The sequence below is a fragment of the Aureobasidium subglaciale genome (genome assembly GCF_000721755.1).
Source record: "Aureobasidium subglaciale EXF-2481 unplaced genomic scaffold scaffold_5, whole genome shotgun sequence".
Taxonomy (NCBI): Eukaryota; Fungi; Ascomycota; class Dothideomycetes; order Dothideales; family Saccotheciaceae; genus Aureobasidium; species Aureobasidium subglaciale.
In genome coordinates, this window is record NW_013566990.1 from 195901 (window position 1) to 223643 (window position 27743).

A 27743-nucleotide genomic window follows, 5' to 3' on the forward strand; every position below is an offset into this window, starting at 1 on the left:
GTACCTTCCGCTGCCAGCACTTGCGACTTGTATATACAAAACATACTTGCTCGGATAGGACCCGACTCGAGCCATGAGGATAAGAAAGCCCTTTGCAGGTTTGTCCCTGGTTCTTGCATCTCGTGTCAAATTATGCGACTGATTCCCCCGCGCAGCTGCCTTTGTGGTCTTGCTGTTCATAGCAGCATCGTTGGGCCTGGCCCCGAACCAGCTACCCCAATACAAGCAGAGCGACAAGGTCTTGCATTTCGTCACCTTCTTCCTAATAACTGTGAGTTGACCTGCGCGTCGTCTATGCTCTAGCTAATCATCTGCGACTACCAGTTTTGCTTCTACTGGATCATTGAGACCAATCGTCGTCGCGTTATCCACTTTACCCTCGTGGCCTGTACTGTTGCTCTGAGCATTGGTTCCGAGGTTGTCCAAGGACTGCTTCCGGCATGTTACTCCTTGCGCTCCAACTGAACACATCGTACTAACACATGCACTCAGAATGGTCGCGAGTTCGATCCGTACGATATCCTCGCTAATGTGGTCGGTTCACTGCTTGCTTTATTGGCTTGCAGCTGGTACCATAAACGCATGTTGGAGAGACGCCGCGCCGCAAGAAACTATCAAATCGTGCCTGGGGAAGAGCAGGATATTGAACTGGGGGATAATACCACCGACCAAGAAAATGGTGTCCTGCCTAGTTCAGAGCAGCCGGCAAACATCACGGAAGAGCTGGACAACTGGGATGAGAATGCTGAAGACTGGGATGACGATCAGGCGCCCGCAAGCTCACAAATACAGGCCGACCAAGAAGGGGTCACGGCTGAAAAGCGATCTGACTAGAAGGGGTCAATAGTCCATATTCTGATAATGACACACGTGCAAAGACAAGCGCAAAGACCAGAGTTTGGGAAGTTCAACAATCGTAGCAGCCACGACCGCTTTTGCGTGCATTTGAAGTCTACCTAGCCGCTGTGCAGGAGAATAAACAGTGCCCGTAAAGGTAGCTTCATGCTGCCGCTGATAATCTCCATTGAAGATGGCATCCCGACCTGTTCTCACTTTTTCTTTTGTGAAGCCATGAATGCAACCTCGTGCCTGCCAAGTAATACCGGAAGACAGACGCCTTGTCAAATCCCGAAAAAACACATCATCTATGCGGCGGCACCGACAGCGACCTTGCCGGCCTGCTGGGGGTTAACCTTCTTGCCGTCCTTGTTGAAGCGAACACGCGGGGGAGGGGCACGGTTGCGGCGGCCCTCGCGGGAACGGACGCTGCACTGAGTTAGTCTTCCGTGTCCTTGTCGATTTTAAGAGTATGGATTGCGCCCGGGTAGGGTGGTGTTTCCAGGAGGATGCATACCGAACGATCTTGCCGTGGATGGCGCAAGAGATGCAGTACTGGAGCTTGAGGTACATCTTGGGGACGGCGTACTCGGCGTAGACGGAGGCTTCCGAGATATCACCTGTGGAAGTTGTGTTAGTCGGTGCAATCGAGGAAGTCCATGGGCGTGTTGGCGGAGCGGAAGCGAGAGGTCGGCGGAAGTGTTCGTAGTGTGTGGGAGCCTGGCAGATTCGACGTACGGATAGCGGCGGACTCAACCATGTTGCGGATAGTGAATCTCTTCACGGCCTTGTCCTTAGGAACGCATCGCGAGCAGTTGGAGCAGCGGACGGGCTTGACGTGGCCACGACCCTTCTTGTTGCGACCGCTGTACAGACTATGTCAGCGCGACATCCATCTAGCACCAGAGACCAGGAGTTTCGTACTTGGAGGCTCTCTTCTTGACCATTTTGACGTGTGTTGCGCGGATAACTCTCCTAGTGACAGAAGAGTATAGAAAATCCCAAAAAGGCGCTGTGTTGTCGGATTTCGCTTCGCGGTTTCTGCTGAACGCTGCCCGCAGACGATCAAATTGAAGTGCGCCAAGGCCAGAAGTCGCGACGGCAAACTCCGCTGCATCTTCCGCGTCGACGCCAACTCTCCATGTCGATGGCGTCTCGCTGAACAGTCGCAACATGTAAACATCACTTGTATTATTGCAATACTCTATATTGATGTTGGTGCTACCGACAGAGGTTCTTGCCACCACATCATGTATTGACTTATCCAGCCATGGTTGGATCGCTCTGTGTCACTTGCCGCATCGACTATTAGGGTTGCTGGTGTGCTGCACACGCAACTCACACTAGATGTCAGTGAGCCAACTATCATATTCTGGTATGCCGTTTAGAGAATCGAGATGTCTGTTCAATGCCGCATCATGGCTGAAGCACACCTGTTGTGACGCCTGCACAGGCTACCAAATCACAAACTCATGAAAGCCTGAAGAGTCACAACTCCATCGATTGATCTTCTCGTGTCGCTTGCATTCAGAATTGTACATGTAATCAGTACATAGAAAAACATAGCAGCGGTTTCCGGTATGCCCGTAGCTCGAGCTGCAAGTTCGCGTCTGTCGGGCAACAAGTAGCGAAAGTGATGCTCAAGCGAGGCGCGCCGTTAGCCTGTTTGATAGTCAAAGTACAATACGCTCATAAAAATTGCACAAGGATTGTACACAGGGGTGGACGGGCTTAGCCAAAAGTTTCCCCTGATTTGTGTTTATAGTCGCCCAAGGAGAAGCTCTGGGTCGCGGAGTCTGGTAAATAGTGAGCTCTGGCCCCTTCACCGCCCTCACACCCACTTCAGATTGCAGCGAACCATGTCCGCAACTGGCACATATCGCGGAACTCCCAAAGATAAAGCCAGAGGCCAAAATCCTTTCCAAGCTCTCGACAGCCCATCGAGCATCCCGAGACCAAAGCTAGAGTCTATCGCCAGCACCACCCAAAGCGAGATGTCGACTCTCAGTGCCAGCAGGGCGAAGCAGTCCAAGAGGGACGAGGTGTGTGCTGTAGCATCGTCGCGTACTGTCCAGCACATCTGACCACCACTCGCTGCAGGCCATTAGACGCAAGATTGAAACAGACCTAAACAAGAAGAGAAGCAATCCTGCCCGCGCCCGCCAGACTCGCAAGGCAGCCCCTGGTTCCGTTCTCGCCCTCAGACCCAGCCAGGCCCTCCAGATCAAGCCGAACACCACGGTCGCCGAAGCTGCCCAGCTTATGGCAGCCAAGCGCGAGGATTGCGTCCTTGTTACCGATGATGATGATCGCATCGCAGGTATCTTCACCGCAAAGGATCTGGCGTTCCGCGTTGTCGGAGAGGGAATCAAGGCCAACAGCATCACCATCGCTGAAATAATGACCAAGAACCCCTTGTGCGCCAAAACCGACACCAGTGCCACAGATGCTCTCGATCTTATGGTTCGCAAAGGCTTCCGCCATCTCCCTGTCATGGACGAGAACCACGATATCTCTGGTATTCTCGACATCACAAAATGTTTTTACGATGCCATGGAGAAGTTGGAACGCGCATACAGCTCTTCAAGGAAACTTTACGACGCGCTCGAGGGCGTCCAAGCTGAATTGGGATCTAGCCAGCCTCAGCAAGTCATTCAGTATGTAGAAGCTATCCGTCACAAGATGTCAGGTCCCACTCTCGAGACCGTACTGAGTGGTGTGCCGCCTGTCACCGTGACAGTTCGCACCTCTGTCCGCGAGGCAGCTGCCTTGATGAAGGCCAACCACACAACTGCTGTACTGGTAACAGACAACGGAGCCATCACCGGTATATTTACTAGCAAGGATGTCGTTCTGCGTGTCATTGCTGCTGGTCTCGATCCCGGTAACTGCAGCGTCGTGCGTGTCATGACTCCCCACCCGGACTTTGCACCACTTGATATGAGCATTCAGTCTGCACTCCGCAAGATGCATGGTATGAGCTATCACACGCTGGCCTATAGATTATGCTGACAAAGGACAGATGGACATTACTTGAACTTGCCAGTCATGAGCGCTGACGGTGAGATTGTCGGCATGGTAGATGTTCTGAAGCTTACCTATGCTACTCTTGATCAGGTAAGTCAATGTATTCTGGATTTCAGTGTAGTACCTTGACTGACAGAGTATAGATCAACAGCATGTCGACCGGAGACAGCGAAGGACCAGCCTGGAATAAGTTCTGGATGTCTTTCGACAATGAAACAGAATCCATGATGTCCGGCGAGGGTGGCAGCCGTCACCCTCAAACAGAAGACGGGAGATCCTTGATCTCGCCTGAGATGTCGAGGCCCGGAGTTGACCGAGGCGATAGCGTCATGCCCACCGACTCTGCCTCTCATACTGGTGGTCGTGATTCACCCGATCCGTCCGCGTTCACTGGAGCTGGAGCTGCATACGAAGACGTCCCATTCCCCTTCAAGTTCAAGGCTCCTAGTGGTCGCGTACACAGACTGCAGATTGTACCTTCGAATGGCATGAGTGAGCTAGTCAGTGTTGTCGCAGAGAAACTGGGCAACGAGGCTGAAGCTATTGGTGGAGTACCTACCTTTGTTGACGGCAAACTCAGCCGCACCGGATTTGCATTGAGTTACCTCGACAACGAAGGTGATACGGTGTCGATCACGACGGATCGCGACCTGTTGGATGCTATCTCACTTGCGCAATTGACGCATCACGACAAGGTTGATCTTTTTGTACATGATCCCGAAACGGCCCCATTGCCATCGACACTTGCGCCACAGCCTTCTTTGGCGACGGTGACGCCTTCTGAAAGCCAGGTGCGTGAAAGAAAGACAGCCCAGGCCGAGTCTGATGAGGAAAGCGAGACATACAAGCCTCGCAGAAAAGAACGTCAAGCAGCACCAGCAGCAGGACAGGATCAACTGATCGCAGGCCTTCCGAACGAGCTCCTCTTACCTGGCGCAATCGTGACACTAGCTGTAGCCATCATTGGAGTGTTTGCCATCTCAAGGATGTCAAGCAAGTAAGGTGTGGGGACGGGACGCATTCCTGAGCGGCGGGCAGGATTACATTTCTTTTGCACGGGGCATCGATACCACTCATGATTGTAGTTTAGTTTAATTGAACATTCCTTTATCGTTGTGCCAGGATGTTTACAATTCATGATCTGGGCAGATGTAATAGTAGAAGTGCTGGTCTCGGTGAGTCGCAAAACAGGCACAAGGTTGAGAAAATGACGAACATCAAGGTTGAGTGTGTGACAAGAAGCGGATGGATCAGGAAGCATGTCCGTGTGGAGGAGTTGCAAGACAAGCAAAGAGGTGGTGTCGGGCGGAGCAAGCCGATTCAGAATCAGGGTCCGTCCCCCTAGATAATTATCAAAAAACAGAAAAACATTCAAGACACCAAACCAAGCTCCGACACAACGCGTTCCCTTTGTTGCTTGCTGCAGTAATCTCGCCGCCAAAATCGGTTACCAAATCCGAAGAGCAAATTTCACACCCACCCACCCACCGGCTCTTCTTCACCGGACAGGCCTTCTTTCAGACACATCATCAAATCGATCAACGCGGCGCTCTTGCAGCGGCGCTCTTACCCGACCTCCCCCTCTCAAGTCACCATCATGTCGATGCTCCCCGCAGAAGTGCACAGCGCCCTAGGCCAGCTGTTACAGGGCCTTCAAGCCGCCGACAACAACATCAGAAGCCAGGCCGAAGAGCGTCTTGCGACTGAATGGGCCCAAAGCAAGCCCGACGTGCTGCTCATGGGGCTGGTTGAGCAGATCCAGATGGCCGATTCGCCCACCGTATGCAGCGAGCACTCGATCTCCTCCTGCTCCCCTTGCTGACATCCTTAGTCCCAATCGTTCGCCGCTGTCATCTTCCGCCGCATGTCGTCGCGCACCTCCAAGGACACAACTGGTCAATCGCGCGAGCTCTTCCTCACCCTGCAGAAGCCTCAGCGGGACGCCATCCGTACTCTCCTGCTGCAAGGAATGGCATCACCGTCGGTCGTGGCGCAACCGTCGCTCCGCAACAAGGTCGGTGACGCTGTTGCCGAAATTGCCAGACAATACACAGACGAGGAGGTCTTCAACGAAGACGGTTCCAGAGACACATGGTCCGATCTCTTGGCTGCTCTGTTCCAGTCAAGTCAGTCGCCTGACGCTGGACAACGCGAGACGGCCTTCAGAATCTTTGCTACTACTCCTGGAATCATCGAGAAGCAGCACGAGGAAGTCGTCTTGGGCGCTTTCACAAAGGGCTTCAAGGACGACGATGTGGCCGTAAGTTGTTATAAAGCCTCTCTGCCCACGTCCACCGACTAACGCATACTTTGCCTGCTCGCAGGTCCGCCTGGCCGCCATGGACGCCTTCGCATCTTTCTTCCACTCGATCAACAAGAAGTCTCAAGCAAAATACTACCCCCTGATCTCCGATATCCTCAACATCCTCCCACCGCTCAAGGACATGTCCAACTCCGACGACCTCACCAAGGCTCTCGTGGCCATGATTGATCTTGCCGAAGCTGCGCCCAAAATGTTCAAGCCTCTGTTCAACGAGCTTGTCAAGTTCAGCATCACTGTAATTCAGGACAAGGACCTCGATGACAAGGCCAGACAAAACGCCCTCGAACTTATGGCCACCTTCGCCGACTACAGCCCTCAGATGTGCCGCAAGGATCCCAACTACACTGCCGACATGGTCACCCAGTGCCTGTCTCTTATGACTGACGTTGGTGCTGATGACGATGATGCCGAGGACTGGTGCACTACCGAAGACCTCGATATGGATGAGGCTGATATGAACCACGTTGCTGGAGAGCAGACCATGGACCGTTTGGCAAACAAGCTGGGCGGCCAGGCCATTCTTCCCCCTACTTTCCAATGGCTTCCTCGTATGATCGAATCCGGTGCCTGGAGAGACCGCCACGCCGCCCTAATGGCCATCTCGGCCATTTCCGAAGGTTGTCAAGAACTCATGGAGAGCGAACTCCAGCAGGTTCTCGACCTCGTCCTCCCTAGACTCAGCGATCCTCACCCCCGTGTTAGATGGGCCGCGTGTAATGCTCTGGGCCAAATGAGCACTGACTTCAAGGGCATCATGCAATCAAACTTCCACCAGGTCGTGCTCCCTGCTTTGGTCGAGTCTCTCAAATCCGATCAGCCCCGTGTTGCCTCCCACGCCGCCGCCGCGCTCGTCAACTTCTGCGAAGAGGCTGAGCGCGAAATCCTCACACCTTACCTCGATGGTCTTTTCACAAACCTCTTCAACCTTTTGCGCAACACCAAAACCCGCTACGTCCAGGAGCAAGCCTTGTCAACTATAGCAACTGTTGCCGATTCTGCTGAAGCTGCGTTTGCCAAATACTACAGCGACCTTATGCCTCTTCTATTCAACGTCTTGAAGACGGATCAATCCAAGGAGAACCGCTTGCTCAGAGCCAAAGCCATGGAGTGCGCTACTCTGATTGCTCTTGCGGTCGGCAAGGAGCGCATGGGCAATGACGCTCTCGAGCTTGTGCAAATTCTTGGCAGCATTCAACAAGGTATCACTGATTCTGATGATCCTCAAGCTTCGTACTTGCTGCATTGCTGGGGACGCATGTGCCGCATTTTGGGCGCCGACTTCCTTCCTTACCTACCCGCCGTCATGCCTCCGCTTCTGGAGCTGGCCAAGGCCAAGGCCGACATTCAGCTGCTTGATGATGAAGAAACTCTCGAGCAAGAAGAAGGATGGGAGCTTGTACCTTTGAAGGGCAAGTACATTGGCATCAAGACTAGCACTCTCGATGACAAGCATATGGCTATCGAGCTCATTGTTGTCTATGCTCAACATCTTGCTGCAAGCTTCGAGAATTACGTTTTGGACATTATGGAGAACATCGCTATTCCCGGTCTGGCCTTCTTCTTCCACGACCCCGTTCGTCAGGCTGCTGCAAAATGTGTACCTCAACTCTTGAACTGCTACAAGCTCGCCCACGGACTCCAATCACCACAGTTCCGCCAACTCTGGACGACGACCATTGCAAAGGTTTTGGAAGTTCTCGAGACCGAACCTGCAATTGAGACCTTGGCTGAGATGTATCAATGCTTCTATGAGGCAGTCGAAGTCAGCGGTAACGGCTGTCTCACTACCGACCACATGGCAATCTTCATCAACTCTGCCGAGGGTGTGCTCAAGGACTACCAAGGTCGCGTGAACGAGAGACTGGAGGAAGCTGCTGAACGTGAGGATGGTGAAGAGGCTAGCGAGGATACTCTTTTCGCCATCGAGGACGACCAGACATTGCTATCCGACATGAACAAGGCTTTCCACACCATCTTCAAGCACCACGGCACTACTTTCCTGCCATTCTGGCAAAAGCTCATGCCTTACCTCGATCAAGCACTTGTCAACCAGGACCCGACACAAAGGCAATGGGCACTGTGCATCATGGACGATGTGCTAGAGTTCTGTGGTCCAGATTCATGGGCTTTCGAGAGCCATATCGTCCAGCCTCTGGTCGATGGTATGCAAGATGACGTTCCTGCCAACAGACAAGCCGCCACCTACGGAGCCGGTGTCGCAGCACACAAGGGTGGTGCACCATGGTCAGACTTTGCCAATGCCAGCTTGCCGTTACTCTTCCAGGCAACACAAAGACCCGACGCTCGCACTGGTGACCATGTCTTTGCAACCGAGAACGCTTGCGCTAGTATCGCCAAGATTCTTCACTTCAACAACTCCAAGGTCGCCAACAGCCAACAAGTTGTCGAGGCCTGGATTGGAACATTGCCTGTCGTCAACGACGAGGAGGCCGCACCCTTTGCCTACGCTTTCTTGGCACAACTTATCGATCAGTAAGTTTTGAATTGATCTGTAACTATCGTGTTTCAAATACTAATCTTACATCTAGGCAAAATCCCGCTGTCGTGCAGCAAGCAGCTCGTTGCTTCCACTTTGTAGCATTGGCACTGGAAGCCGAGACTCTGCAAGGTAGAACTGCCCAACAGGTCGTGCAGTCGGCAAAGGCTCTTGTCAGCATGGCAAACTTGGACGCCACCTCGCTTCTTGCCGAGATGTCGCCAGAGGTCCAACATGCTGTTCGTGCCTTTTTTGGTTAAAAGTACTCGTACGTAATTACGGTCGGCAATATTCTGGGAGGATGGCAGCAGGTCTCCGGAAATGATAGAAAATGATAATTAAAAACACATTCACGCCATTACTTATCTTTGCCCTGTATCACTTTTGTGTGAAAATTGTGAGGAGAAAATGGGTAGTCGTGCATATAATTGTTTGACAACTGACTATTGACACGCCGTGTGTTTCGTTTGACATACCTCAGCCGAGTACGCCTTTGCTCCTCTGTGACCAGCAGCTTCGTTCCCATCACCGAATTTGTATCTTTTGGTATCTTTTGGGCACTCAGATGCAGCGTCTGTTAGAGATAGCACCCGTTTAGGCTGTCGTCACAAGTCTGGAGCGGCATCTTCCAGAGACACCGTCCTCAGCTTACGCATTAGTCGACGCTCAGAGAAGGCCGGGTGTGCCTACTTTCGAATCTTGCTGCAGCTTGACATCCAATGCTTCTGGTGGCACTACATTGTGATTGCAGTGGGTTTATGCTCTCATGCTTGACCAGTTTGCTGGATATCAGTCTGAAGTTGGAAGACCTACAAATATGTTAGCCTAAGCAGATCAATGTTGTCGCGATGGAGAACTTACAGCCATCTTCTTTTCCTCGCTCTTTTCTTGAATGTCTGAGATTTGCTTCTCGATGCGGTTGCTGTGATCGAATTAGTAGATGTCCTCCTCGTACGAAGAGCAAGGTATAGTAACACACATTTCATTCTGGATGAAGTCCAATCGTCCGTCAACAGTACTCTTTGCTTCGGACACCTCTTGCTTTAGTAGGATAGGTCCAACGAGCTTGTAGATATTGGCATCATCGTCAAGGTTTGCGAATTCCTGATGAAAAGCATCAGCCAGCTTTTCTTGAGAAAAGTCCAGGTAACGAGACGAACACTTTTGACACCCCTGTTCTCTTGTTGTTGAGATTCTAGCTTCTGTCTGGCTGCAACAGTGGTTTGCAATTCTGATATTAATATGTTAGAAAATGTTTAAAGTGGGTGCATGTGAGTTAGGGGTACCGTTCTGGAGGGAGGAGTAGTCATCAGACAGAGCTTGTAGCTGCTTTTGCTGTTCAGGAGATGCCATGTTGGGTTGTGTATGTGTGTGAGAGTGTGTGTTATGTCTTAAGTGGGACAGTCTGATGGAAACAGAGTTGGATTTCTGACGAGGCGGGCGAGATTGGAAGCCTGCGTGTTGATTTGTGGGGAAGTTCGAACGGGCGACGGCGGGGAACGTCTCGACTCGCGACATTGATTGATCGTCCTCTCTTCTTTTGTACACAATCGCATCTTGCGACTACGAGCCGACCGTAGTCCAATCATTCGCCTTTCGTATCGTCTTGAGAGTACTACAGGCAGGGAGTCGCCCACTACCAGCACAAACGCCTAGTCACCGGTGCAGCGCAGATCCAGCCTACCCAGTGTCACACGTCACCACGCCTTCCTCGCAACGCGACTCTACCCCTCCATACGACATTCAATATGAGCAACACCGACTTCTTGGGCCGTGCCATCGATGTGGTGAAGAAGGCCATTGAGCAGGACACCGCTGGCGAGTACGAGAAGGCCTACCAACAATACTACGCAGCTCGTACGTGCCAATGCGACTCAGACGCTCTTGCCCCAACAGACCGACACTAACTCTGGCCTAGTTGAACTGTTCATGCTCGCTCTGAAATGTGTGTTTCGGCCTGGTGCCCGCGTATCCGCAGACTGCTAACACGTACAACAGGGGAGAAGAACGCAAAGTCCAAGGAGATGATCCGCGCAAAGGCTGCCGAATACATGGAAAGAGCTGAGAAACTCAAGAATCATCTCGCTGAACAAGACACGAATCGTAAGAAGCCTAGTGCTATGGGTGCGAACGGAAAGGCTTCCAACGGTGCAGCCAAGGGAAAGTGAGCAGTTCTCCCACCTGGACACCCGCTCCCAAACGCTGACCACACTAGGGACGACGATGATGAACAAGATCCCGAGTCTAAGAAGCTGCGGGGTGCTCTCGCTGGTGCCATTTTGACCGACAAGCCCAACATCAAGTGGGAGGACGTGGCTGGTCTGGAAGGTGCAAAGGAGGCTTTGAAAGAGGCTGTCATCCTGCCCATCAAGTTCCCCCATCTGTTCACCGGCAAACGTCAACCGTGGAAGGGTATCCTGCTCTACGGTCCTCCCGGTACTGGTAAATCATATCTTGCCAAAGCTGTTGCCACAGAGGCAAACAGCACTTTCTTCAGTGTCAGCAGTAGTGACTTGGTAAGCAAGTGGATGGGTGAGAGTGAACGGTATGTCTTTGATCCTTCCCCCAAGACATACAGCATAATGAGCTGACTGTTTATCCAAAAGTCTCGTGAAGCAGCTGTTCAACATGGCGCGAGAAAACAAACCGTCAATTATCTTCATTGATGAGATTGATGCACTTTGTGGTCCTAGAGGCGAAGGCGAGTCAGAAGCCTCCAGACGTATCAAGACGGAACTCCTCGTGCAGATGGATGGTGTCGGTCGCGATTCAAAGGGCGTCCTCATTCTCGGAGCTACCAACATTCCTTGGCAACTCGACTCTGCCATTCGTAGACGTTTCCAGAGGAGAGTGCACATCAGCTTGCCCGATCTGCCGGCCAGAACACGGATGTTTGAACTGGCTGTTGGATCAACGCCATGCGAGATGAAGGCAGAGGACTACAGAACTCTGGCGCAATACAGCGAGGGCTACTCCGGAAGTGATATCAGTATCGCGGTACAGGACGCTTTGATGCAACCCGTACGAAAGATTCAAATGGCAACGCATTACAAGAAGGTTTGTCACTGTGAATCCTCCTCAATACACTCATGGTACTAACTCTCTTATCAGGTCACTGTCGATGGGCAAGAGAAGCTCACACCGTGTTCACCAGGCGACCAAGGCGCAACAGAGATGACATGGATGGATGTTGATACAGACAAGCTGCTCGAGCCTCCGCTCATGGTCAAGGACTTTATCAAGGCAATCAAGGCATCGAGACCAACAGTCAGTCAGGAGGACTTGAAGCATAATGCGGAATGGACTGCAGAATTCGGTAGCGAGGGTGCTTAGACGAGTAGAGGGCTTGCGGTTGGCAACATGACGAGGAGATATATCGTGTCTACAATTGACAAGATGTGGATACCCAATAAACAATTGTTATTACTTTCGGTCATACCAATCCCATGTGACGATCATACTGTGAGTCGTCATGAGAATAATATGTATTTGAGATGACTGGAGGGTGACTCTGACGACATGTGAATCTTGGGGGAGATGAGGGCTTGGCATGACTTGGATGGATATGCGGCGCCGCCCCTAGGCAGCGTTCGACATAAACACAATCCTCGACAACGAAATGAAGATTCTCTATATTGGCGTATGCAGAGTGGCGCCGACGGTGTACGAGGATCACAAGACTGACGACATGACAGATCCTAAAGAACGAAAGCAAGCCGGCCGTCGAGCTGTGCGCCGAACGCGACCTGAGCAGCTACTCCCGCTTCACCCGCTCCAGTGTCGGCGAGTTCATGTCGCTCTTTACAAAGACGGTCGCCGAGCGCACAAAGCCGGGCCAACGACAAGACGTCGAAGAGCAGTCCTACACCTTCCACGCCTATGGCCGCAGCGAAGGCGTCGCCGGCATCATCATCTCCGACCAGGAATACCCCGCCCTCGTCGCCCACCAACTGCTCTCAAAGATCCTGGACGAGTTCCTCTCGCGCTACCCTCGCACCGCCTTTGCAAACTCGAATGCAGAGCTGCCGTTCCCTGCTCTCAAGGAGTATATCGTCAAGTACCAGGACCCTCATGCCGCCGACAGCATCATGAAGATCCAAAAGGAGTTGGACGAGACAAAGATTGTGCTGCACAAGACTATTGAGAGTGTGCTGGAGCGTGGTGAGAAGATTGACAACCTCGTCGCAAAGAGTGATGGCCTCAGTGCTCAGAGCAAGATGTTCTACACACAGGTATGCATCTCTCCTCTGCTACAACTTGTTGACACACACACGACACGATGCTGACTCCATCACCAAACAGGCCAAGAAGCAGAACTCTTGCTGCATTGTCATGTAGCATCCCTAATGATACCCATGTCTTTTTCCTTGCTTCTATTCCTGTTCACATGTGCCCATGCATCGCGTGCCGCCATCCATCATGACAGAAATACGACCAGCATTCTATATGGCCCAACTAGAGCACATTCGAGTGAGAAATTACTCGGACGAATCGCTCTTTCCAAAGAATGACCAAGTTTCAAGACTCGCTCAGCTGGACCCTGGAAGCCGAGGCATCAGGACTCCAACATCCGTTCCTCGACGCGTCCCCCGGTGGTCAGCAATTATCCTTCTAATCTCGACGTAATTATTATCAAACATGCCTTCCGCAGAACTGGATCATGCTATTGACCACACACTGCTAAGCCGACTCCAGAGTCTGCTCAAACAAGTATGCGACGCGTCGCCTGAGGCGCGTGCTCTTGTTGAAGAAGAGCTTCTGGCCGCCGAATCAACCACTGTCATCGACCTTACTGACGATGACGACATACCTACACAAGCAACCAATGGTGTCAAGAGATCTCGCTACGCCATATGTGAGCAATGCAAAGAAGAATTTGACATTACCGAAAACGACGACGAAGCTTGTCAACACCACACAGGTAACAGCAGAAATCCAATCACCACATTTCATTGTAGTAGAAGGTAACTGACCATCATTGCAAGGCGAACTTGAAGTCGATTGGGACGGTGATTTCTGGGCCGATCATGATGAGGAGATCCACGGCACTATTGACTTGGATCTTGCAGATGAGTATCCGCAAGGTTTCATGTGGGAATGTTGTAACGAGCTTGGGGATAGTGAAGGGTGTGAGACTGGGCCACATATTGCTGATGAGAGTTTTAAGCCAGAGGCCAAGAAGAGAAGGGTGTGGGAATAGTTTGGCGTCGTGTACAGCAGTAAAACAACCACTTTTCTGTTACCCTATGTGTCTTTGTATTCCTGGACAATCTTGGACTTCCTTGTTCACGTCCTCGCAGTTATCGTTTGGCATGGTTGTCCTATCCAAACTCTTACTCGGCATCCAGCCCATCATCAAGGTACGATTCTTCGCTGACGTCCTGTCAAAGTTAGGAACTTGATCAACCAGAATCGTGAGAAACATACCTCATCCTCCTCCTCCGCCTCCACTTCAACGTCTGCATTCTCCTTTATATGATCACTCAATAGGCAAATGGAAGTGATTGTTAACAATGTATTGTGATGAAAGAATATTCTACATGTTTCAGATGGCTTCATACATAATTTCGGAGGAAAGAGTGGGATAAGAAAAACGGACAAAACGAAGGGTATAAGAATCGAAATCCTACTGTCTTCAAGACAGCGGGAAGGAGCTATCAGCTTTGAGACCAAGTCTTTGCTGGCTCGTTGTTGCTGTGCTGGAACCAATACGGAAAGAGCGATTGGGGAAAAAGGCACAGCCATTATAAGTTGGTAGGAGAGATACAAGGAAAGAAAATGAAGATGATGATGATGATGAAAGTAGCGATTGTGACGGGCAAATGCCTTCCAAGTGGGCTGTTCCAAGCTCCGGAGGATCGAATCGAAATTTTGATGACAAGGATCATGGTAGGAGCAGGATGTCGTGAGGCTCCAGTATAGCGTGCAGCACGCGATCCCGAAGGCATGAAGCTTTCTAGGCTTCGTCAAGTACGACCAGAGTACTCTTGCGGTTTCGTACATCCACAAGCTTAGGACGCAATGGTTGCTTGCTGAATACTGGCATTGGCGCAGTTGGGTCGAGAGCAGCCGGGGACCTCGCCTTTGCAGGAGAGGGTACAGTCAGGCCACCGGGAGTGCCCCTGCGCACCACAGAAATCTTTCTCGCAATGCCGATCTGAGGACCGATGACAGTCTTGCGTTTCGCAGCATTGTCATCAAGGGAGCTGGTACGTGGAGGATGAGGTCGAGCAATCATGGTTTCCTTTTGCTCTGGCTCGTAAGCAGGTGGGCTTCGACGACCCAGTGCCTTTGGTGGGATTGGTGGAGCAGACATGACAGGTGTGTCGTTTCTCCAGTGAGGGTCCTTGAACAAAGGAGTTGCCTGCATTGCCACGGCATCGTGGATATAAATTGTAGTATCATCGTGGTCATCTTCATCACCACTGTCATCTTCATCATCATTAACATCAAAACTGATAAAGGATTCCGTATCGGAAGTTGGCGTTTGTGGTTGGGATGCATCACTCCACATTCGTGAACTGGTAGAGCATGCAGAAGAATTGTTGGTAGTGCTGAGAGCCTGGTTTTGCTGTTCATAGCCGTGGCGTGAGGCCATCGGTGCTCCTGATGGTGCGGTCTGCGATCGCAAAAGGCGCGGTGCGTCCGCGGTACGGTAGATTGGCACTGGCGTGGCGACCTGGGACTCGCCTCCAATCATTTCAGCAGTGACTGGTGTGCGACAGCTGAGATTAGGAGATGTCGCGCGACGTTGCAAGGCAGGAGATTCGGGAGCAAGCTGTTTCTATCGTTAGCTTCAAGTTCATTCACACACTTCGCGAACTCAGGGCTTACTCTTCCTGATGGTTGATCTGGAAGGTCCAATTGCTTGACCATCGTCTGCCGCCTTTCCATGAGTGATGTCTGCGGTTTGAGAAGTTTCTCGAACATGACGCTGTAGCGTTCCATCTCAACAGCAGGTATGTTGACGTTGAGTCTTCGCTGAGTCGGCGCCTCAAGAGGGGTCACAGGTAAAGAGGAGCCGCTATTGTACGATGCGGCGTCAAAGTACTGTGAAATTGCTGACTCTGCACTAGGGCTTCGTGCATATGATCGTGACGATGGTTCCAGTACCGATAGATTCGCCATTTTCAATTGGGGTAGTGCTGACGGATCGCCCATGCTCTTGGTGAATTGTGCTCGAGTACTGGTTTGGCTCTGCATACCCCGTGTCTTGTCTACAGAAATCGAGTTTCGGTCAAGCTTCTTGCCGTCTTTGACAGGAGGTGTTGGTAGAGCGTCTTTTGACGAAGTCGCCGACTTCTTCGAGAGCACTTTGGGAAGTGCCGGAGGTGGTGCGATATCCGCGGGGTTGAAGTCTGGAAGTGGTGGTTTGGATTGCTTTCTGGAGAAGAAAGATCTCCATGTTCCAGATTTTGATTTACGCAAGTGAGGTTCCTTACGAGGAGCAGGAGATGCTATCTCGTTCTTAGCTTGAGAGACTGCTTCGGCTGTTTTGTCCTCCTTCTTGGCTGCCATAGGGAGTGGGCTGATCGGAGTAGTCATGGACCGCTTGAAACTCCGCGGACTTTCATACGCAACACCGGGTGTGGAATGATTAGCATGAAGAGTCAATTTATTCGTAGTCGTTCGTGGCGATGGAGTCATCGACATTCTTCTTGATGGTCCACTGGGTAACTTGAAGCTGCTGGGATCTGGAAAGTTTCGTGTTGAGGTTGGCGGTGGCATCTCTGGGTACGCCTCCTGTGTATGAGCTCTGCTAGAAGTTGGAGGTCGTGATGATCCCGATGCCCGTGATTCTTTCCATGTTGAGTTTTTGTTGCTGTGGGCACTTCTGATGTCGCGCTGCACATCCTTCTCCACCTCGACGTCTTTCGATTGCTGTAACGTCTCGTTCTGTTTCTGGCGCATGAATGGTGTCTCTTTACGGCGTAGGGACCGCGATCTTTCTAAGAAACCCATTACTCGTGACACGCGACTTGCGGTGGTAGAGCTTTAGTTGTAAGGGTAAAAGACCGCCAGGGTTTCCAGACTATTGGACCTGCCAGAAAGTATCGCTTCACGCCCGCCGAGTAAGACCAGAAGAAGGCAAAGAAAGAATGAACAGTGGTAGATTGAAATGACAGCAGGTTGATTTGACTGAGCAAAATCGGTTGGAAGCCTTGGGGAAGGAAGGACGGACGTGTGAAGCGTCTCACGATTGTTTCTGGAGAAGACGAGAAGAAGAATCAGGTTCGCGAGAGGAACCCATGCTTACCGCTGTTCGCCATCGGCAACTTACAAAACCCACGCGGTATCAAAGTGCATTGGTACCTGCGTCCAATTTATGGCTCGCCCCATCTGTGCTTACTCGTGTTTGGCTATTGGCACGGGACGCACATTAGCACGCCCACAGGGTCGAGCTGACCTGCGCCATTATCTGAGAGGCCCTGACGATCTCTCGCAAAGGCGCGCCGTCTCAAACACGTCGCAGGGTGTGAGCTAATTGCCTGTCAAGAAAAAGTCACGAGTGGTTTCGTGGCGTTTCAGATTCTCGGCAATGAAATTGTGATTGCTTTCCACACGACTGGCGGTCTGGGCACTAAGTTCAGTCAATATGATTGGAAGCCTGTTGTATTCATTTATAACATTAGGCACTGTAATAGGGCTGTCGAGTTTTGGTCGCATGCATGTTTTTGCAGTAATAAACTAAAAATTGGTGCGCCATGAATCGTCAGAGTCGTCTGAGACGAGGAAAAAACGGGTATCACCATGCAACTTCATATTGCGCCCATGAACGCCACTTGCCGAGCCCCATCTGGAATTAAAACTACTGCACACCTGCATCTACTATCAAAAAGCTGCATTCCCCAGATCGTGCTCCTTGATGTAGTCTGCTCCCTTTTCGTGATATTCCGCTCGTGTCACAAACGATTTTCTTGACGTCGGACTAGCGGCCCACTCAGCAGCACCTCTCCAGGCGTCGAGAACGGGGTCTTTGGCTTTACGTACGCCGAGAGCGATGTCCGCAGGCAATACAGCGCGCAGTTCATTACGCAGACGCTCCTCGAAGCCCTGGAAGTGGGTGTAACCTCCCGTCAAGAATATGTCCTTGAGCATGTCGTCGCGCCTTGAAGAGCCGGACAAGCGTTGTGTGATGATGTCTTCGGCGATTTCGACGATCCCTGCCTGATCAATACCCGCGATACCGGGCTGGAATATGACTTCGGGCACGCGGATGCGCTCCACATTGAGATGTATTTGATTGAGCTCTCTCTGGCTCTCGGGATCAAAAGGCCAAGGTCCACGTAGGAACGAGTGAAGAACACTCTTGGTCCAGTCTTGTTGTGCCTCTTGTGTGCTTTGCTCTGTGAATGTCGGATCGTACTTCAGAAGTTGTGCCTCGATGTCCTTGAGACTGGCGCCGAGATCTTCTTCCTCTTCATCATCACTCTGATCGCCAGTGGCGATTTGACGGTAGATACCCCAGTCGGCATCGTCTGCACCGAAGGTGTCATCGTCTCCGCCTCGGCGACGTTTCTTGGGGGTGTCAGATGCTAGATTGGCGATGTTCTTCATGCGAATCTGACTCGCGAGTGATTTGCGATTCCCAAGGTCAGCCTTAAGGCGGTCTCTTTCCTTGATGCGCTGAACCATGTTCTGACGTGCAACTCTCCTCTCTTCCAGCCAGGCTTCAGTGTCATTCTCCCGGCGCTCAGCGTCTAAACGCTCCTCTTCTGCGACTCTGGCCTTTTCACGTTCCTTCTCAGCCTTTGCACGAGCACGAGCGTCGTGATTGGACTTCACCAAGCGTTGCTGACGCTTTTGCTTCAGTCCTTCCTCGTCAAGGTCTTCGTCTGCAATGTCAAGCAAGGGATAACTTGGAACCTCCTCGGGCTCGTCAATGTCGCCAACATCCTTGTTTCTCTGCTTCCGGATTGAACGCTCCATATCTTTGATCTTGCGCTCCAGTTGAGCTTCGTTGTTGAAGTCTTCAGCCTCAAGCATGGAGCGTATATCCTTCTTGGTGGCCGTGGTAAGCTTCTCCTGGAGATCCTTGTAGTACTCCAGCTCTTGTTCCTTGCGAATCAGTTTGTCGAGGCGCATCTTGGCAGCTTGTTCTTGTAGTCGTCGACCACTCTCTTTGCGCTTTTCGGCAGCTCTGACGAGCTCTTCCTCGGTCTTCTGAACCACCTCTTTCTCCGTGAAGGGCAGTTGAACGATTACATCGCGGTCCTCCAGACCAGTCCAATCTAGATAGTTTGCCATTTCGCCGTTGTAGTTCTGAGAAACGTAGCAGTGTTGGCGAACCAAGTCTTCGATCTGGGTGTCGTTGATCTTGCCGGGCAGTGCTGGGTATTTTGCGCGTAGCAGCTTGTTGAGGTACTCGGCGCATTGTGAACGACCCCAATCCAGTCGCGTGGCCTGTGCAAAGAGTGGTTTCTTGTCAACGACGGGAACGAGGTGAGTTGACGTGTATGATGATGAGACAACAAGCCCCGTGCGACCACCATTGTGTGCGTAGGAGAAAAGAGAGTCGACACCGTATGCAGCCGAGGGCACACCATACAGCTCGAAGAGGACTTCGGACATTGTGCGCTTGGAGTAATGGAGATTGGCCAAGGGCTCAGTCATGACAACGGGGCGATCGACGTGTCCCTTAGAGCCGTCAATGCCTAGCTTGATGAAGATGTAGTCCAAAGCACCCTCCAGGACGTCCCAGTTGTTGATGATGTTGCTTCCGGGTTCGTACAGATTTTTGGCTTGACCTCGAGCTGTGCCATCGAAGTAGATTTCCGAGCCGATGAAGTTGAGCTTGCGGTTTAGCTTGCGATCCGTGTATCGAGCCATGAGCGGCGGTAGGGACAGGCGTGGGCTACGGTCGGATTGCCATCCGGCGCGGATGTTGTATGAGCCTAAACGACGACCAGATCAGTTTCTGCAGGTGTAACAGACCGCGACAAGACTAGGCCATACCATTGTCGATGACTATGGCGCTGTCGGGAGCGCTGCTGCGGTATGCGCTCTGCTCGACAGCATGGTAGCCTTCGTAGGGGGGATCGCTGACGTGGTAGGGTTGGGCCGGTCGCGCTGGCGGAGTGTTGCGACCGCTCGGAGCCTCGCTCTTGATATCGTATACGCGGTACACCATGCTGACTTGGTGTCTATTGCATTGTGATGCGACGACTGTCTTGAACGTTGACGCGCTTCGTCGACGCCTTTGTGTCCTTGCTTCCCCCACAACCCTGTCACATACCCGCACCCCATACACCTGCCACCAAAAGCACTTATATCCTGTTGTCAAAGCACGGTTACCTTCGTGCAGTTTTATCACTCATGTTGTTCTTTGGCATGTATCTCAAACATTTGCGTGTATTGACTGTGGAAACATGAGATATATGGATGAACACATTCGAAAGCTTGGTCACATCACCTAGCTCAGTTGAAACCTATCGTGGTTACTCTGGATTTGTCTTCCAGACACAACAACCTCATTCCTGATTCGGCCCCTGCTTGCTCAGATACCCGCACGAGGCTCTTCGTCGCCTGAAGCGATCCAGGAAGCAGCTCCTTGGAGCCGTTGCTGACATCGTGGCCCGAGGATCCCGTCTGCACTGCCAGAAGTAAGGTTCTTTGCTCAGTAAGCAAACTAGGCTCGTGCTGCATACATCGGAACGCGATACTCTTGTGGGTACGGAGCATAGCATGGACGTTGAATAGCTGTCCGGCAGATCACTAGAGTGATTGCAGACCGTATAGGAAGGTTGTTTGTTACGCAGTTTGCAGGAAACATGTGGACTGTTGTGTCCAAATCAGATCAGAGTGTTCTCATGATGCTTCGCGAAGATTGTCCGTCGCTAACAGAATTAGTGTATGACATCTCAGAGATCAAGAGCTAAATTGCAACTTACCTTCCAGGTGGAAGAGCACATTTGATTGATAGTTTTTAAACATCTGAGCGACAAGCTCAACATCCATGTTGTTGATGTTGATCTCCTGTTGTTGGCTTAGCTTACATTGAGAGCACACGTCGGCAGGAAGTGGCCTACCTGCAAGCTCTTATTCAACATCATGACCGCTTCATTCAGTTTCTCCTGTTGAAGTTGTCAGCGTTGGCATATCAATCCGCTGCGCATGCTGACCTACGACATTGGTAATTATGCGAGAGAGCAGAACGTTCTGCTGATGTTCATGAGGACTTTCCTGTGTCGCTTTGGTAAGCTCCGCAGCAACGCATTGTTCAGACAAGACATACCATGTTGTTCGATTGATGACTTTGTGTTTACACTAAAGGTTGAGTGGGGAAATTGTTGCTGCACATCGCGAAGGACTTCGGGGTCGTCTTGCCCGATCTTTCCGCGTTAAGATCGTGAGAGCCATCGCATGGCTACCTACTTAGCAGAAATGATTTTCTATAACATGACCAATTCTTGGGATCTTTTATCGTTCTAGACAATACTGGGCACATACACAACCAGGTGCATAGCGTCTAGCATGCACGGAAGACGACGGCGGTGTTAGTGCTGGAAAAAGACTAGTCCCGAAATAGTAACCGCAATCGACTGCGTCATGCATGCTTGATATCCACCAAAAAGTGCTTCTTTCCCAGCAACCTAATGTATTCGTCCATCGCAATCCTCGTATTTGCTATTGTTATCTCCGTCGCACCTGCCGTCACTGCTGCATAGAGTGCACTTCGCGAGCCTCGTCGTTCCCGCCGCCACCCCCAACACCCCCAACACTACACGCCGCCACCTTCTCCTCCACGCACCCCACCACCGCCCTACACCCATCCACCTCCCTACTCGCCTGGACCGTGTTAATATGTCGGCTGCCGAGACTCAATGGCTGGCTCAGCTTAGCGCTATGCGGGCTGCCATTGCCGAACTGAAACTGCCCCAAACAGACGCGCCGGCTTACGGCCAGGATGTATGGACAGATGGAGAAGAATCTTCGGAACCTACGAGTGATGATGATATTTGGGACCTTGTTGATGATGATGACGACGAAGAGGATGAAGCGTCTCTTAGTGACTCCTCAGATCCTGTGCAGGCTGAAACAGCACACGCAGCATATGGTCCGGCGTGGCTACACGAAAGACTTTCCTATGTCTCTTCGGAAATGAGTGTCGACGAGTTGCAAGATCATGTTGTCGCCATACTTGGCTCGGACAGCAGCGATGATGAGCTTCAGATGCTTCTCGCAGATACTCTGGGCTTCGATGAACTGGACCTGGTGGCCGACTTCATCGCCCACAGAAAAGACATCTCCTCGGCCTTGCAAGCCCCTGCAAAAAGTCAGTCTGACGGTAGAATTCTTACGCGCCGTGAAAGAGAAGAGGCTCTCCAACAGCAGGATTTCAAACACAAGACTGCCACTCTAGCCGCTGCTCAGAATCGCTCGAACACTGAATATCCCCACGTTTATCGAGCTCACGATGCAGGAAACATGCTTTCTTCGCATGGTCGGAAGTATATGCTGCCACTGGGTAGTGAGCGTACAGAGCACGAAAAGTATGAAGAGTACTCAATTCCCCCTGCGAAGGTCGGTACTTTGGGTATCGGTCAATCGCTTGTCGACATCAAAGACATGGACACGCTCTGTCAAAGGACTTTCAAAGGTTACAAGTCCTTGAATCGCATGCAAAGTCTGGTGTATCCAGTGGCATACAGGACCAGCGAGAACATGCTGATTTGTGCACCTACTGGTGCTGGTAAAACTGATGCCGCTATGTTGACCATTCTCAACACCATTGCCAAGAATGTTACACCAAGCCCATCCGATGACCCAGATGCTACCGATCTTGCAGTCTCACTCAATGATTTCAAGATCGTCTATGTCGCTCCCATGAAGGCACTGGCTGCAGAAATTACAGAGAAATTGGGCAAAAGACTTGCCTGGCTCGGCATCCAATGTCGTGAGCTTACTGGAGACATGCACCTTACCAAAGCCGAGATCGTACAGACTCAGATCATTGTGACCACGCCGGAAAAGTGGGACGTCGTCACAAGAAAGAGCACTGGAGATACCGAGCTTGTTCAAAAAGTTCGTCTCCTGATCATTGATGAAGTCCATATGCTTCATGACGAGCGAGGTGCTGTGCTTGAGTCGCTTGTTGCTCGCACCGAACGACAGGTTGAGAGCACACAATCTCTGATCCGCATCGTCGGTCTTTCTGCCACTCTCCCCAACTATGTTGATGTCGCCGATTTTCTCAAGGTCAATCGAATGGCTGGATTGTTCTACTTTGATGGTTCTTTCAGACCAGTGCCTCTTGAACAACATTTCCTTGGAGTCAAGGGCAAAGCTGGCAGCAAGACTTCGCGAGAGAATTTGGAGATTGTCGCGTTTGAGAAGGTACGCGACATGCTGGAAAGAGGACATCAAGTCATGGTCTTCGTACATTCTCGCAAAGATACATGGAAAACTGCCAAGACCATGTATGAGATGGCTACGGACGAAGGATGCACCGATCTCTTCGATCCTTCCTTCCATGAGAACTACCAACAAGCCTTGCGCGACCTCAAAACGTCCAAGGGCCGTGAGCTTAGAGAACTTGTGCCCAAGGGTTTTGGAACTCATCACGCCGGTATGCCTCGCTCGGACAGAAACCTCATGGAACGTCTGTTCGCCGACGGAGTGTTGAAAGTGTTGTGCTGTACCGCCACACTCGCCTGGGGTGTTAACTTACCAGCTGCCGCTGTCGTAATCAAGGGCACTCAGCTTTATAGTGCAGAGGCAGGTAAGTTCGTTGATCTTGGTATTCTTGATGTCCTCCAGATTTTCGGACGTGCCGGTCGCCCCCAGTTCCAGGACACTGGTATAGGTTTCATCTGCACTACTCAAGATAAGATTCAACACTATCTCACTGCGGTTACTCAACAGCAACCGATCGAGTCAAACTTTTCAAAGAAGATGGTCGACAATCTCAATGCCGAGATCTCTTTGGGTACGGTGACTTCGGTCTCAGAGGCAGTCCAATGGCTTGGTTACTCTTACCTGTTCGTCCGTATGCAACGGAACCCCATGGCATACGGTATTGAATGGTCTGAGATCCGAGACGATCCACAGCTTGTGCAAAGACGTCGCGAACTGATCATTAAGGCTGCCAGGGTCTTGCAACAAAGTCAGATGATCATCTTCAACGAGACAACCGAGGAACTCCGCGCAAAAGATGTAGGTCGAATTGCGAGTCAATACTATGTCCTGCAGACAAGCGTGGAAATCTTCAATACTATGATGCGACCCCAGGCTACAGAGGCAGATGTTCTCAAGATGATCAGTATGAGTGGTGAGTTCGACAACATCCAATCTAAGGAGCCAGAAGAGAAGGAGTTGTTGCGTCTCCAAGATGAATCTGCTCCATGCGACATTGAAGGTGGCATCGGTTCTCAATCAGGCAAGACCAATGTTCTTCTGCAATCATACATCTCCAGGGCTCGTCTTGAAGACTTCACCTTGGTGTCAGATACCTCTTACGTGGCCCAGAACGCGGCTCGTATTTGTAGGGCATTGTTCATGATCGCATTGAACAGACGTTGGGGTTATCAATGTCTCGTCCTGCTATCGATGTGCAAGTCAATCGAGAAGCGAGTCTGGGCATATCAACACCCTTTCCATCAGTTCGACATCCCGCATGCAGTCATGAAGAACCTGGATGAGAAGGGTTCGACTACGTCGATTGAAGCATTGAGAGATATGGAGCCAGCAGAAATCGGTCACCTTGTCCACAACAACAAGATGGGTTACACAATTGCAAAGCTGCTTGACAACTTCCCCACTCTCACCGTTGAGGCCGAAATTGCACCCTTGAACAGAGACGTGCTTCGTATCCATCTATACATCACACCTGACTTCAGATGGAACGAGAAGCATCACGGCAAGTCTGAATCGTACTGGATCTGGGTCGAGAACTCTGAGACCTCGGAAATCTACCATCACGAGTACTTCATCCTCTCGAGAAGAAAGCTCTACGATGATCATGAGCTGAGCTTCACTATTCCACTAACAGATCCTCTCCCGTCGCAAATTTATGTACGCGCTGTCTCTGATCGATGGCTCGGAGCTGAGACCGTTACTCCAGTATCTTTCCAGCATCTCATTCGACCTGATACCGAGAGTGTCTACACCGATCTTCTCAACCTGCAGCCTTTGCCGATCGCTGCGCTCAAGAATCCTTTGTTGGAAGAGATCTACAGCCAGCGCTTCCAATTCTTCAATCCTATGCAAACGCAACTATTCCACTGCATGTATCATACATCAGCCAATGTGTTGCTGGGTTCTCCAACTGGTAGTGGTAAGACAGTTGCTGCAGAGCTGTCCATGTGGTGGGCATTCCGCGAAAAGCCAGGGTCCAAGGTCGTTTACATTGCACCTATGAAAGCTCTGGTTCGTGAGAGAGTCCAAGACTGGGGCCGTCGCTTGACCAAGCAAATGGGACTGAAGCTCGTCGAGTTGACCGGTGACAACACACCGGATACCCGAACAATTCGTGACGCTGACATAATCATTACAACTCCCGAGAAGTGGGATGGTATCAGTCGTAGTTGGCAGACCAGAGACTACGTACGTCAGGTCAGTCTGGTCATTATCGATGAGATTCATCTGCTCGGCGGTGACAGAGGCCCTATTCTGGAGATCATCGTTTCCAGAATGAACTACATTGCGTCCCAGAAGAAGGGAAGCGTTCGTATCGTGGGTATGTCGACTGCTTGTGCCAACGCCACCGACTTGGGTAATTGGCTTGGTGTCAAGGAAGGCTTGTTCAACTTCCGACACTCTGTGCGACCTGTACCCTTGGAGATTTACATTGATGGCTTCCCTGAGCAGAAGGGCTTCTGCCCGCTCATGCAATCGATGAACCGACCAACCTTCCTTGCCATCAAGTCTCACTCTCCTGACAAGCCGGTTATCGTCTTTGTTGCCTCTCGTCGTCAGACCAGACTGACAGCTCGCGATCTCATCAATTTTTGTGGTATGGAAGAGAACCCTCGTCGCTTCGTACGCATGTCAGAGGATGATCTCGCTCTGAATCTGGATCGTGTGAAGGACGACGCTCTGCGTGAGTCGCTGAGCTTTGGTATTGGTCTGCATCATGCGGGTCTTGTCGAGTCAGACAGGTCGTTGGCGGAAGAGCTATTCGCCAACAACAAGATTCAGGTCCTTGTCGCCACCAGCACCTTGGCTTGGGGTGTCAATCTGCCCGCTCATCTTGTGGTTGTCAAGGGCACACAGTTCTTCGACGCAAAGACAGAGGCATACAAAGACATGGATCTCACCGATGTCCTGCAAATGCTTGGTCGTGCTGGAAGACCTCAATTCGACACTTCAGGTATCGCCCGAATCTTCACACAAGATGCCAAGAAAGCATTCTACAAGCACTTCCTGCACACTGGTTTCCCAGTCGAGTCGTCGCTCCACAACGTCTTGGACAACCATTTGGGCGCCGAAGTGTCTGCAGAAACTATCGCTACTAAGCAAGATGCTCTTGACTATTTGACTTGGACATTCTTCTTCAGAAGACTACACAAGAACCCTTCGTACTATGGTCTGGAGATCTCGGCAGAGGAGCACAACACGATGACCGCTCAGCAATACGCCAACGATTACATGGTCGAGATGGTTGACAAGTCGCTCTCTGAACTTGCCGACTCTGGTTGTGTCACTATTCATAACAATGGAGACGTTGACCCAACACCACTGGGAAAGATTATGAGTTACTACTATCTAGCTCACAAGACTATCCGTCATCTGATCCAGCATGCTAAGCCGAACGCTACTTTCGCAGAAGTTCTCGCCTGGATGTGTGGTGCGACTGAATACGATGAGCTCCCCGTGCGCCACAATGAAGATTTGATCAATGCAGAGTTGTCTGCCAATCTGCCGTTGAATGCCGAGGATGCCATGTCGGGACTGCCAATGTGGGATCCCCACGTCAAGGCGTTCCTTCTCCTTCAAGCCCACTTCTCGCGCATCGACCTTCCCATCTCGGACTACGTCGGTGATCAGACCTCGGTCCTTGATCAGGCAATTCGTATCTTGCAGGCATCTATCGATGTTCTCACGGAGCTTGGGTTCAACTCGAGTTGTGGTATGATGATCACTCTGCTCCAATGTGTCAAGTCTGCTCGCTGGCCTGAGGATGGTCCTTTGGCCATGATTCCTGGTGTTGAGCCTCCAAGAGAACGCCAGCGTCTTTCGTCCTCCAAGAAGCCTAAGCCAAAGAATCTCGTCGAGGCGACCACTACATCGCGCAAGGACATGGAGGTGGTCTTGCATAAGCAGCTCTCACTCGCACCTCCACAACAGCCACGCGCTTTCAAGGCTCTGTCCGCTCTGCCTCAATTGCGTGTCAATGTTTCAGACGTCACGGCACTTGGTCTTAGTGTTTCGGTCGCTCGTCTAAACCCCGCTCTCAACCGCGAGTTCCACATGTACGCACCTCGCTTCCCCAAACCTCAATCCGAGGGCTTCTTCTTGGTCGTTGCAGACACCAAGACCGATGAAGTACTCGCTCTCAAGCGCATTTCTTGGCATGTGGCTGGTCAGGGCAACAAGCAAGCTTCTCAGATCAACCCTAAGCCGATCTCGAGAAGTAAGATTAGATTGCCTCCTTCGGCTGGCGAGCGAGTCGTTTCGATCAAGGTGGTTAGTGATGGATATATTGGTATGGAGTGGCATGTTGAGGATGTTGAGATTCCCGCGCCTCCGATGGTCATTGATGATGGTCTGAAGAAGAAGCAAGGTTAATTTCTGCTAGGTGGAAACATGGTGGACTGGTGCCACAATCGTAGATAACTATAAAGTAGCCACCTAGAAGTAATATCTTTGTACCAAGAACGAATTAGAGCACAACATCCCCTGGACATATGTCCTTTGCCACTTTTCTCCAAGCCATAAGTTGCTCTCTAAACAAGGGATGAGCATCCGGTCTATTCTCCGCTAATATCTCCTCGTTGACCATCCAACATATTGTGATTGAAGAACCAACCCTTGGGTCAAAGCTGTAATAAAAAACAGGCCGCGCGAGAAGTGAGTACATGTGACCATGACTCTTTTGATTGTCAATTGCTGCGAGAC

General features: G+C 51.2%; 12 protein-coding genes across 12 annotated transcripts; 7 read left to right on the forward strand and 5 right to left on the reverse strand.

Annotated features, from left to right (window-relative positions):
* The first annotated feature begins 9 nt into the window (after positions 1-9).
* On the forward strand, positions 10-1137 carry AUEXF2481DRAFT_37759 (uncharacterized protein). Its single transcript, XM_013490402.1, has 4 exons — positions 10-98; positions 156-271; positions 325-438; positions 493-1137. The coding sequence occupies exons 1-4, from the start codon at positions 74-76 to the stop codon at positions 832-834; spliced, it is 597 nt and encodes a 198-aa protein (XP_013345856.1). The 5' UTR covers positions 10-73; the 3' UTR covers positions 835-1137.
* AUEXF2481DRAFT_37761 (uncharacterized protein) lies at positions 962-1789 on the reverse strand. The gene is made up of 4 exons (XM_013490403.1): positions 1762-1789; positions 1576-1703; positions 1355-1457; positions 962-1266 (listed from the first exon to the last, which is right to left on the reverse strand). Exons 1-4 carry the CDS (start codon positions 1782-1784, stop codon positions 1146-1148), a joined length of 375 nt encoding a protein of 124 aa, XP_013345857.1. The 5' UTR covers positions 1785-1789; the 3' UTR covers positions 962-1145.
* Positions 1790-2696: 907 nt separating this feature from the next.
* On the forward strand, positions 2697-4865 carry AUEXF2481DRAFT_63735 (uncharacterized protein; the record flags this gene model as incomplete). The annotated part of the gene is made up of 4 exons (XM_013490516.1): positions 2697-2879; positions 2938-3811; positions 3860-3954; positions 4008-4865. 4 exons carry the CDS (start codon positions 2697-2699, stop codon positions 4863-4865), a joined length of 2010 nt encoding a protein of 669 aa, XP_013345970.1.
* Positions 4866-5164: 299 nt separating this feature from the next.
* Positions 5165-9029, forward strand: AUEXF2481DRAFT_37763 (uncharacterized protein). Its single transcript, XM_013490404.1, has 4 exons — positions 5165-5644; positions 5696-6124; positions 6189-8680; positions 8737-9029. Exons 1-4 carry the CDS (start codon positions 5462-5464, stop codon positions 8942-8944), a joined length of 3312 nt encoding a protein of 1103 aa, XP_013345858.1. The 5' UTR covers positions 5165-5461; the 3' UTR covers positions 8945-9029.
* Positions 9001-10099, reverse strand: AUEXF2481DRAFT_37764 (uncharacterized protein). Its single transcript, XM_013490405.1, has 5 exons — positions 9971-10099; positions 9845-9915; positions 9664-9788; positions 9546-9606; positions 9001-9493 (listed from the first exon to the last, which is right to left on the reverse strand). The coding sequence occupies exons 1-5, from the start codon at positions 10035-10037 to the stop codon at positions 9449-9451; spliced, it is 369 nt and encodes a 122-aa protein (XP_013345859.1). The 5' UTR covers positions 10038-10099; the 3' UTR covers positions 9001-9448.
* Positions 10100-10213: 114 nt separating this feature from the next.
* AUEXF2481DRAFT_37765 (uncharacterized protein) lies at positions 10214-12092 on the forward strand. The gene is made up of 6 exons (XM_013490406.1): positions 10214-10541; positions 10603-10629; positions 10683-10848; positions 10900-11229; positions 11291-11741; positions 11796-12092. Exons 1-6 carry the CDS (start codon positions 10433-10435, stop codon positions 12015-12017), a joined length of 1305 nt encoding a protein of 434 aa, XP_013345860.1. The 5' UTR covers positions 10214-10432; the 3' UTR covers positions 12018-12092.
* A 211-nt stretch (positions 12093-12303) lies between these two features.
* AUEXF2481DRAFT_27498 (uncharacterized protein) lies at positions 12304-13022 on the forward strand (the record flags this gene model as incomplete). The annotated part of the gene is made up of 3 exons (XM_013490307.1): positions 12304-12324; positions 12380-12916; positions 12987-13022. 3 exons carry the CDS (start codon positions 12304-12306, stop codon positions 13020-13022), a joined length of 594 nt encoding a protein of 197 aa, XP_013345761.1.
* Positions 13023-13322: 300 nt separating this feature from the next.
* On the forward strand, positions 13323-13884 carry AUEXF2481DRAFT_27499 (uncharacterized protein; the record flags this gene model as incomplete). Its single annotated transcript, XM_013490308.1, has 2 exons — positions 13323-13605; positions 13670-13884. The coding sequence occupies 2 exons, from the start codon at positions 13323-13325 to the stop codon at positions 13882-13884; spliced, it is 498 nt and encodes a 165-aa protein (XP_013345762.1).
* Positions 13885-14640: 756 nt separating this feature from the next.
* AUEXF2481DRAFT_27500 (uncharacterized protein) lies at positions 14641-16646 on the reverse strand (the record flags this gene model as incomplete). Its single annotated transcript, XM_013490309.1, has 2 exons — positions 14641-15462; positions 15519-16646. The coding sequence occupies 2 exons, from the start codon at positions 16644-16646 to the stop codon at positions 14641-14643; spliced, it is 1950 nt and encodes a 649-aa protein (XP_013345763.1).
* Positions 16647-17255: 609 nt separating this feature from the next.
* Positions 17256-19895, reverse strand: AUEXF2481DRAFT_106259 (uncharacterized protein). The gene is made up of 2 exons (XM_013490567.1): positions 19641-19895; positions 17256-19579 (listed from the first exon to the last, which is right to left on the reverse strand). Exons 1-2 carry the CDS (start codon positions 19813-19815, stop codon positions 17517-17519), a joined length of 2238 nt encoding a protein of 745 aa, XP_013346021.1. The 5' UTR covers positions 19816-19895; the 3' UTR covers positions 17256-17516.
* Positions 19896-20205: 310 nt separating this feature from the next.
* Positions 20206-21127, reverse strand: AUEXF2481DRAFT_37771 (uncharacterized protein). The gene is made up of 6 exons (XM_013490407.1): positions 20920-21127; positions 20811-20867; positions 20714-20758; positions 20576-20660; positions 20333-20521; positions 20206-20278 (listed from the first exon to the last, which is right to left on the reverse strand). The coding sequence occupies exons 1-5, from the start codon at positions 20920-20922 to the stop codon at positions 20493-20495; spliced, it is 219 nt and encodes a 72-aa protein (XP_013345861.1). The 5' UTR covers positions 20923-21127; the 3' UTR covers positions 20206-20278; positions 20333-20492.
* A 361-nt stretch (positions 21128-21488) lies between these two features.
* Positions 21489-27413, forward strand: AUEXF2481DRAFT_63628 (uncharacterized protein; the record flags this gene model as incomplete). The annotated part of the gene is made up of 1 exon (XM_013490506.1): positions 21489-27413. One exon carries the CDS (start codon positions 21489-21491, stop codon positions 27411-27413), a length of 5925 nt encoding a protein of 1974 aa, XP_013345960.1.
* Between the last annotated feature and the right edge of the window lie 330 nt (positions 27414-27743).

Excerpts from the sequence above, each read along its gene's own strand:
- AUEXF2481DRAFT_37759 (XM_013490402.1), top strand. The coding sequence starts at position 74 with ATGAGGATAAGAAAGCCCTTTGCAG. Across the intron at positions 272-324 it reads TCACCTTCTTCCTAATAACT|TTTTGCTTCTACTGGATCAT; the intron begins GTGAGTTGACCT and ends TGCGACTACCAG. Across the intron at positions 439-492 it reads TTGTCCAAGGACTGCTTCCG|AATGGTCGCGAGTTCGATCC; the intron begins GCATGTTACTCC and ends ACATGCACTCAG.
- AUEXF2481DRAFT_37761 (XM_013490403.1), bottom strand. The coding sequence starts at position 1,784 with ATGGTCAAGAAGAGAGCCTCCAA. Across the intron at positions 1,704-1,761 it reads GTCAAGAAGAGAGCCTCCAA|CGGTCGCAACAAGAAGGGTC; the intron begins GTACGAAACTCC and ends TAGTCTGTACAG. Across the intron at positions 1,267-1,354 it reads ATCCACGGCAAGATCGTTCG|CGTCCGTTCCCGCGAGGGCC; the intron begins GTATGCATCCTC and ends AACTCAGTGCAG.
- AUEXF2481DRAFT_37763 (XM_013490404.1), top strand. The coding sequence starts at position 5,462 with ATGTCGATGCTCCCCGCAGAAGTGCACAGCGCCCTAGGCCAGCTGTTA. Across the intron at positions 5,645-5,695 it reads AGATGGCCGATTCGCCCACC|TCCCAATCGTTCGCCGCTGT; the intron begins GTATGCAGCGAG and ends TGACATCCTTAG. Across the intron at positions 6,125-6,188 it reads TCAAGGACGACGATGTGGCC|GTCCGCCTGGCCGCCATGGA; the intron begins GTAAGTTGTTAT and ends GCCTGCTCGCAG.
- AUEXF2481DRAFT_37764 (XM_013490405.1), bottom strand. The coding sequence starts at position 10,037 with ATGGCATCTCCTGAACAGCAAAAGCAGCTACAAGCTCTGTCTGATGAC. Across the intron at positions 9,916-9,970 it reads CTACTCCTCCCTCCAGAACG|AATTGCAAACCACTGTTGCA; the intron begins GTACCCCTAACT and ends TATTAATATCAG. Across the intron at positions 9,494-9,545 it reads GCGAGGAAAAGAAGATGGCT|GTCTTCCAACTTCAGACTGA; the intron begins GTAAGTTCTCCA and ends ACATATTTGTAG.
- AUEXF2481DRAFT_37765 (XM_013490406.1), top strand. The coding sequence starts at position 10,433 with ATGAGCAACACCGACTTCTTGGGCCGTGCCATCGATGTGGTGAAGAAG. Across the intron at positions 10,849-10,899 it reads AACGGTGCAGCCAAGGGAAA|GGACGACGATGATGAACAAG; the intron begins GTGAGCAGTTCT and ends TGACCACACTAG. Across the intron at positions 11,742-11,795 it reads TGGCAACGCATTACAAGAAG|GTCACTGTCGATGGGCAAGA; the intron begins GTTTGTCACTGT and ends CTCTCTTATCAG.
- AUEXF2481DRAFT_106259 (XM_013490567.1), bottom strand. The coding sequence starts at position 19,815 with ATGGTGTACCGCGTATACGATATCAAGAGCGAGGCTCCGAGCGGTCGC. Across the intron at positions 19,580-19,640 it reads CGCCATAGTCATCGACAATG|GCTCATACAACATCCGCGCC; the intron begins GTATGGCCTAGT and ends GTCGTCGTTTAG.
- AUEXF2481DRAFT_37771 (XM_013490407.1), bottom strand. Across the intron at positions 20,759-20,810 it reads CTCGCATAATTACCAATGTC|GAGAAACTGAATGAAGCGGT; the intron begins GTAGGTCAGCAT and ends CAACTTCAACAG. Across the intron at positions 20,661-20,713 it reads TGTTGAATAAGAGCTTGCAG|GAGATCAACATCAACAACAT; the intron begins GTAGGCCACTTC and ends AGCCAACAACAG.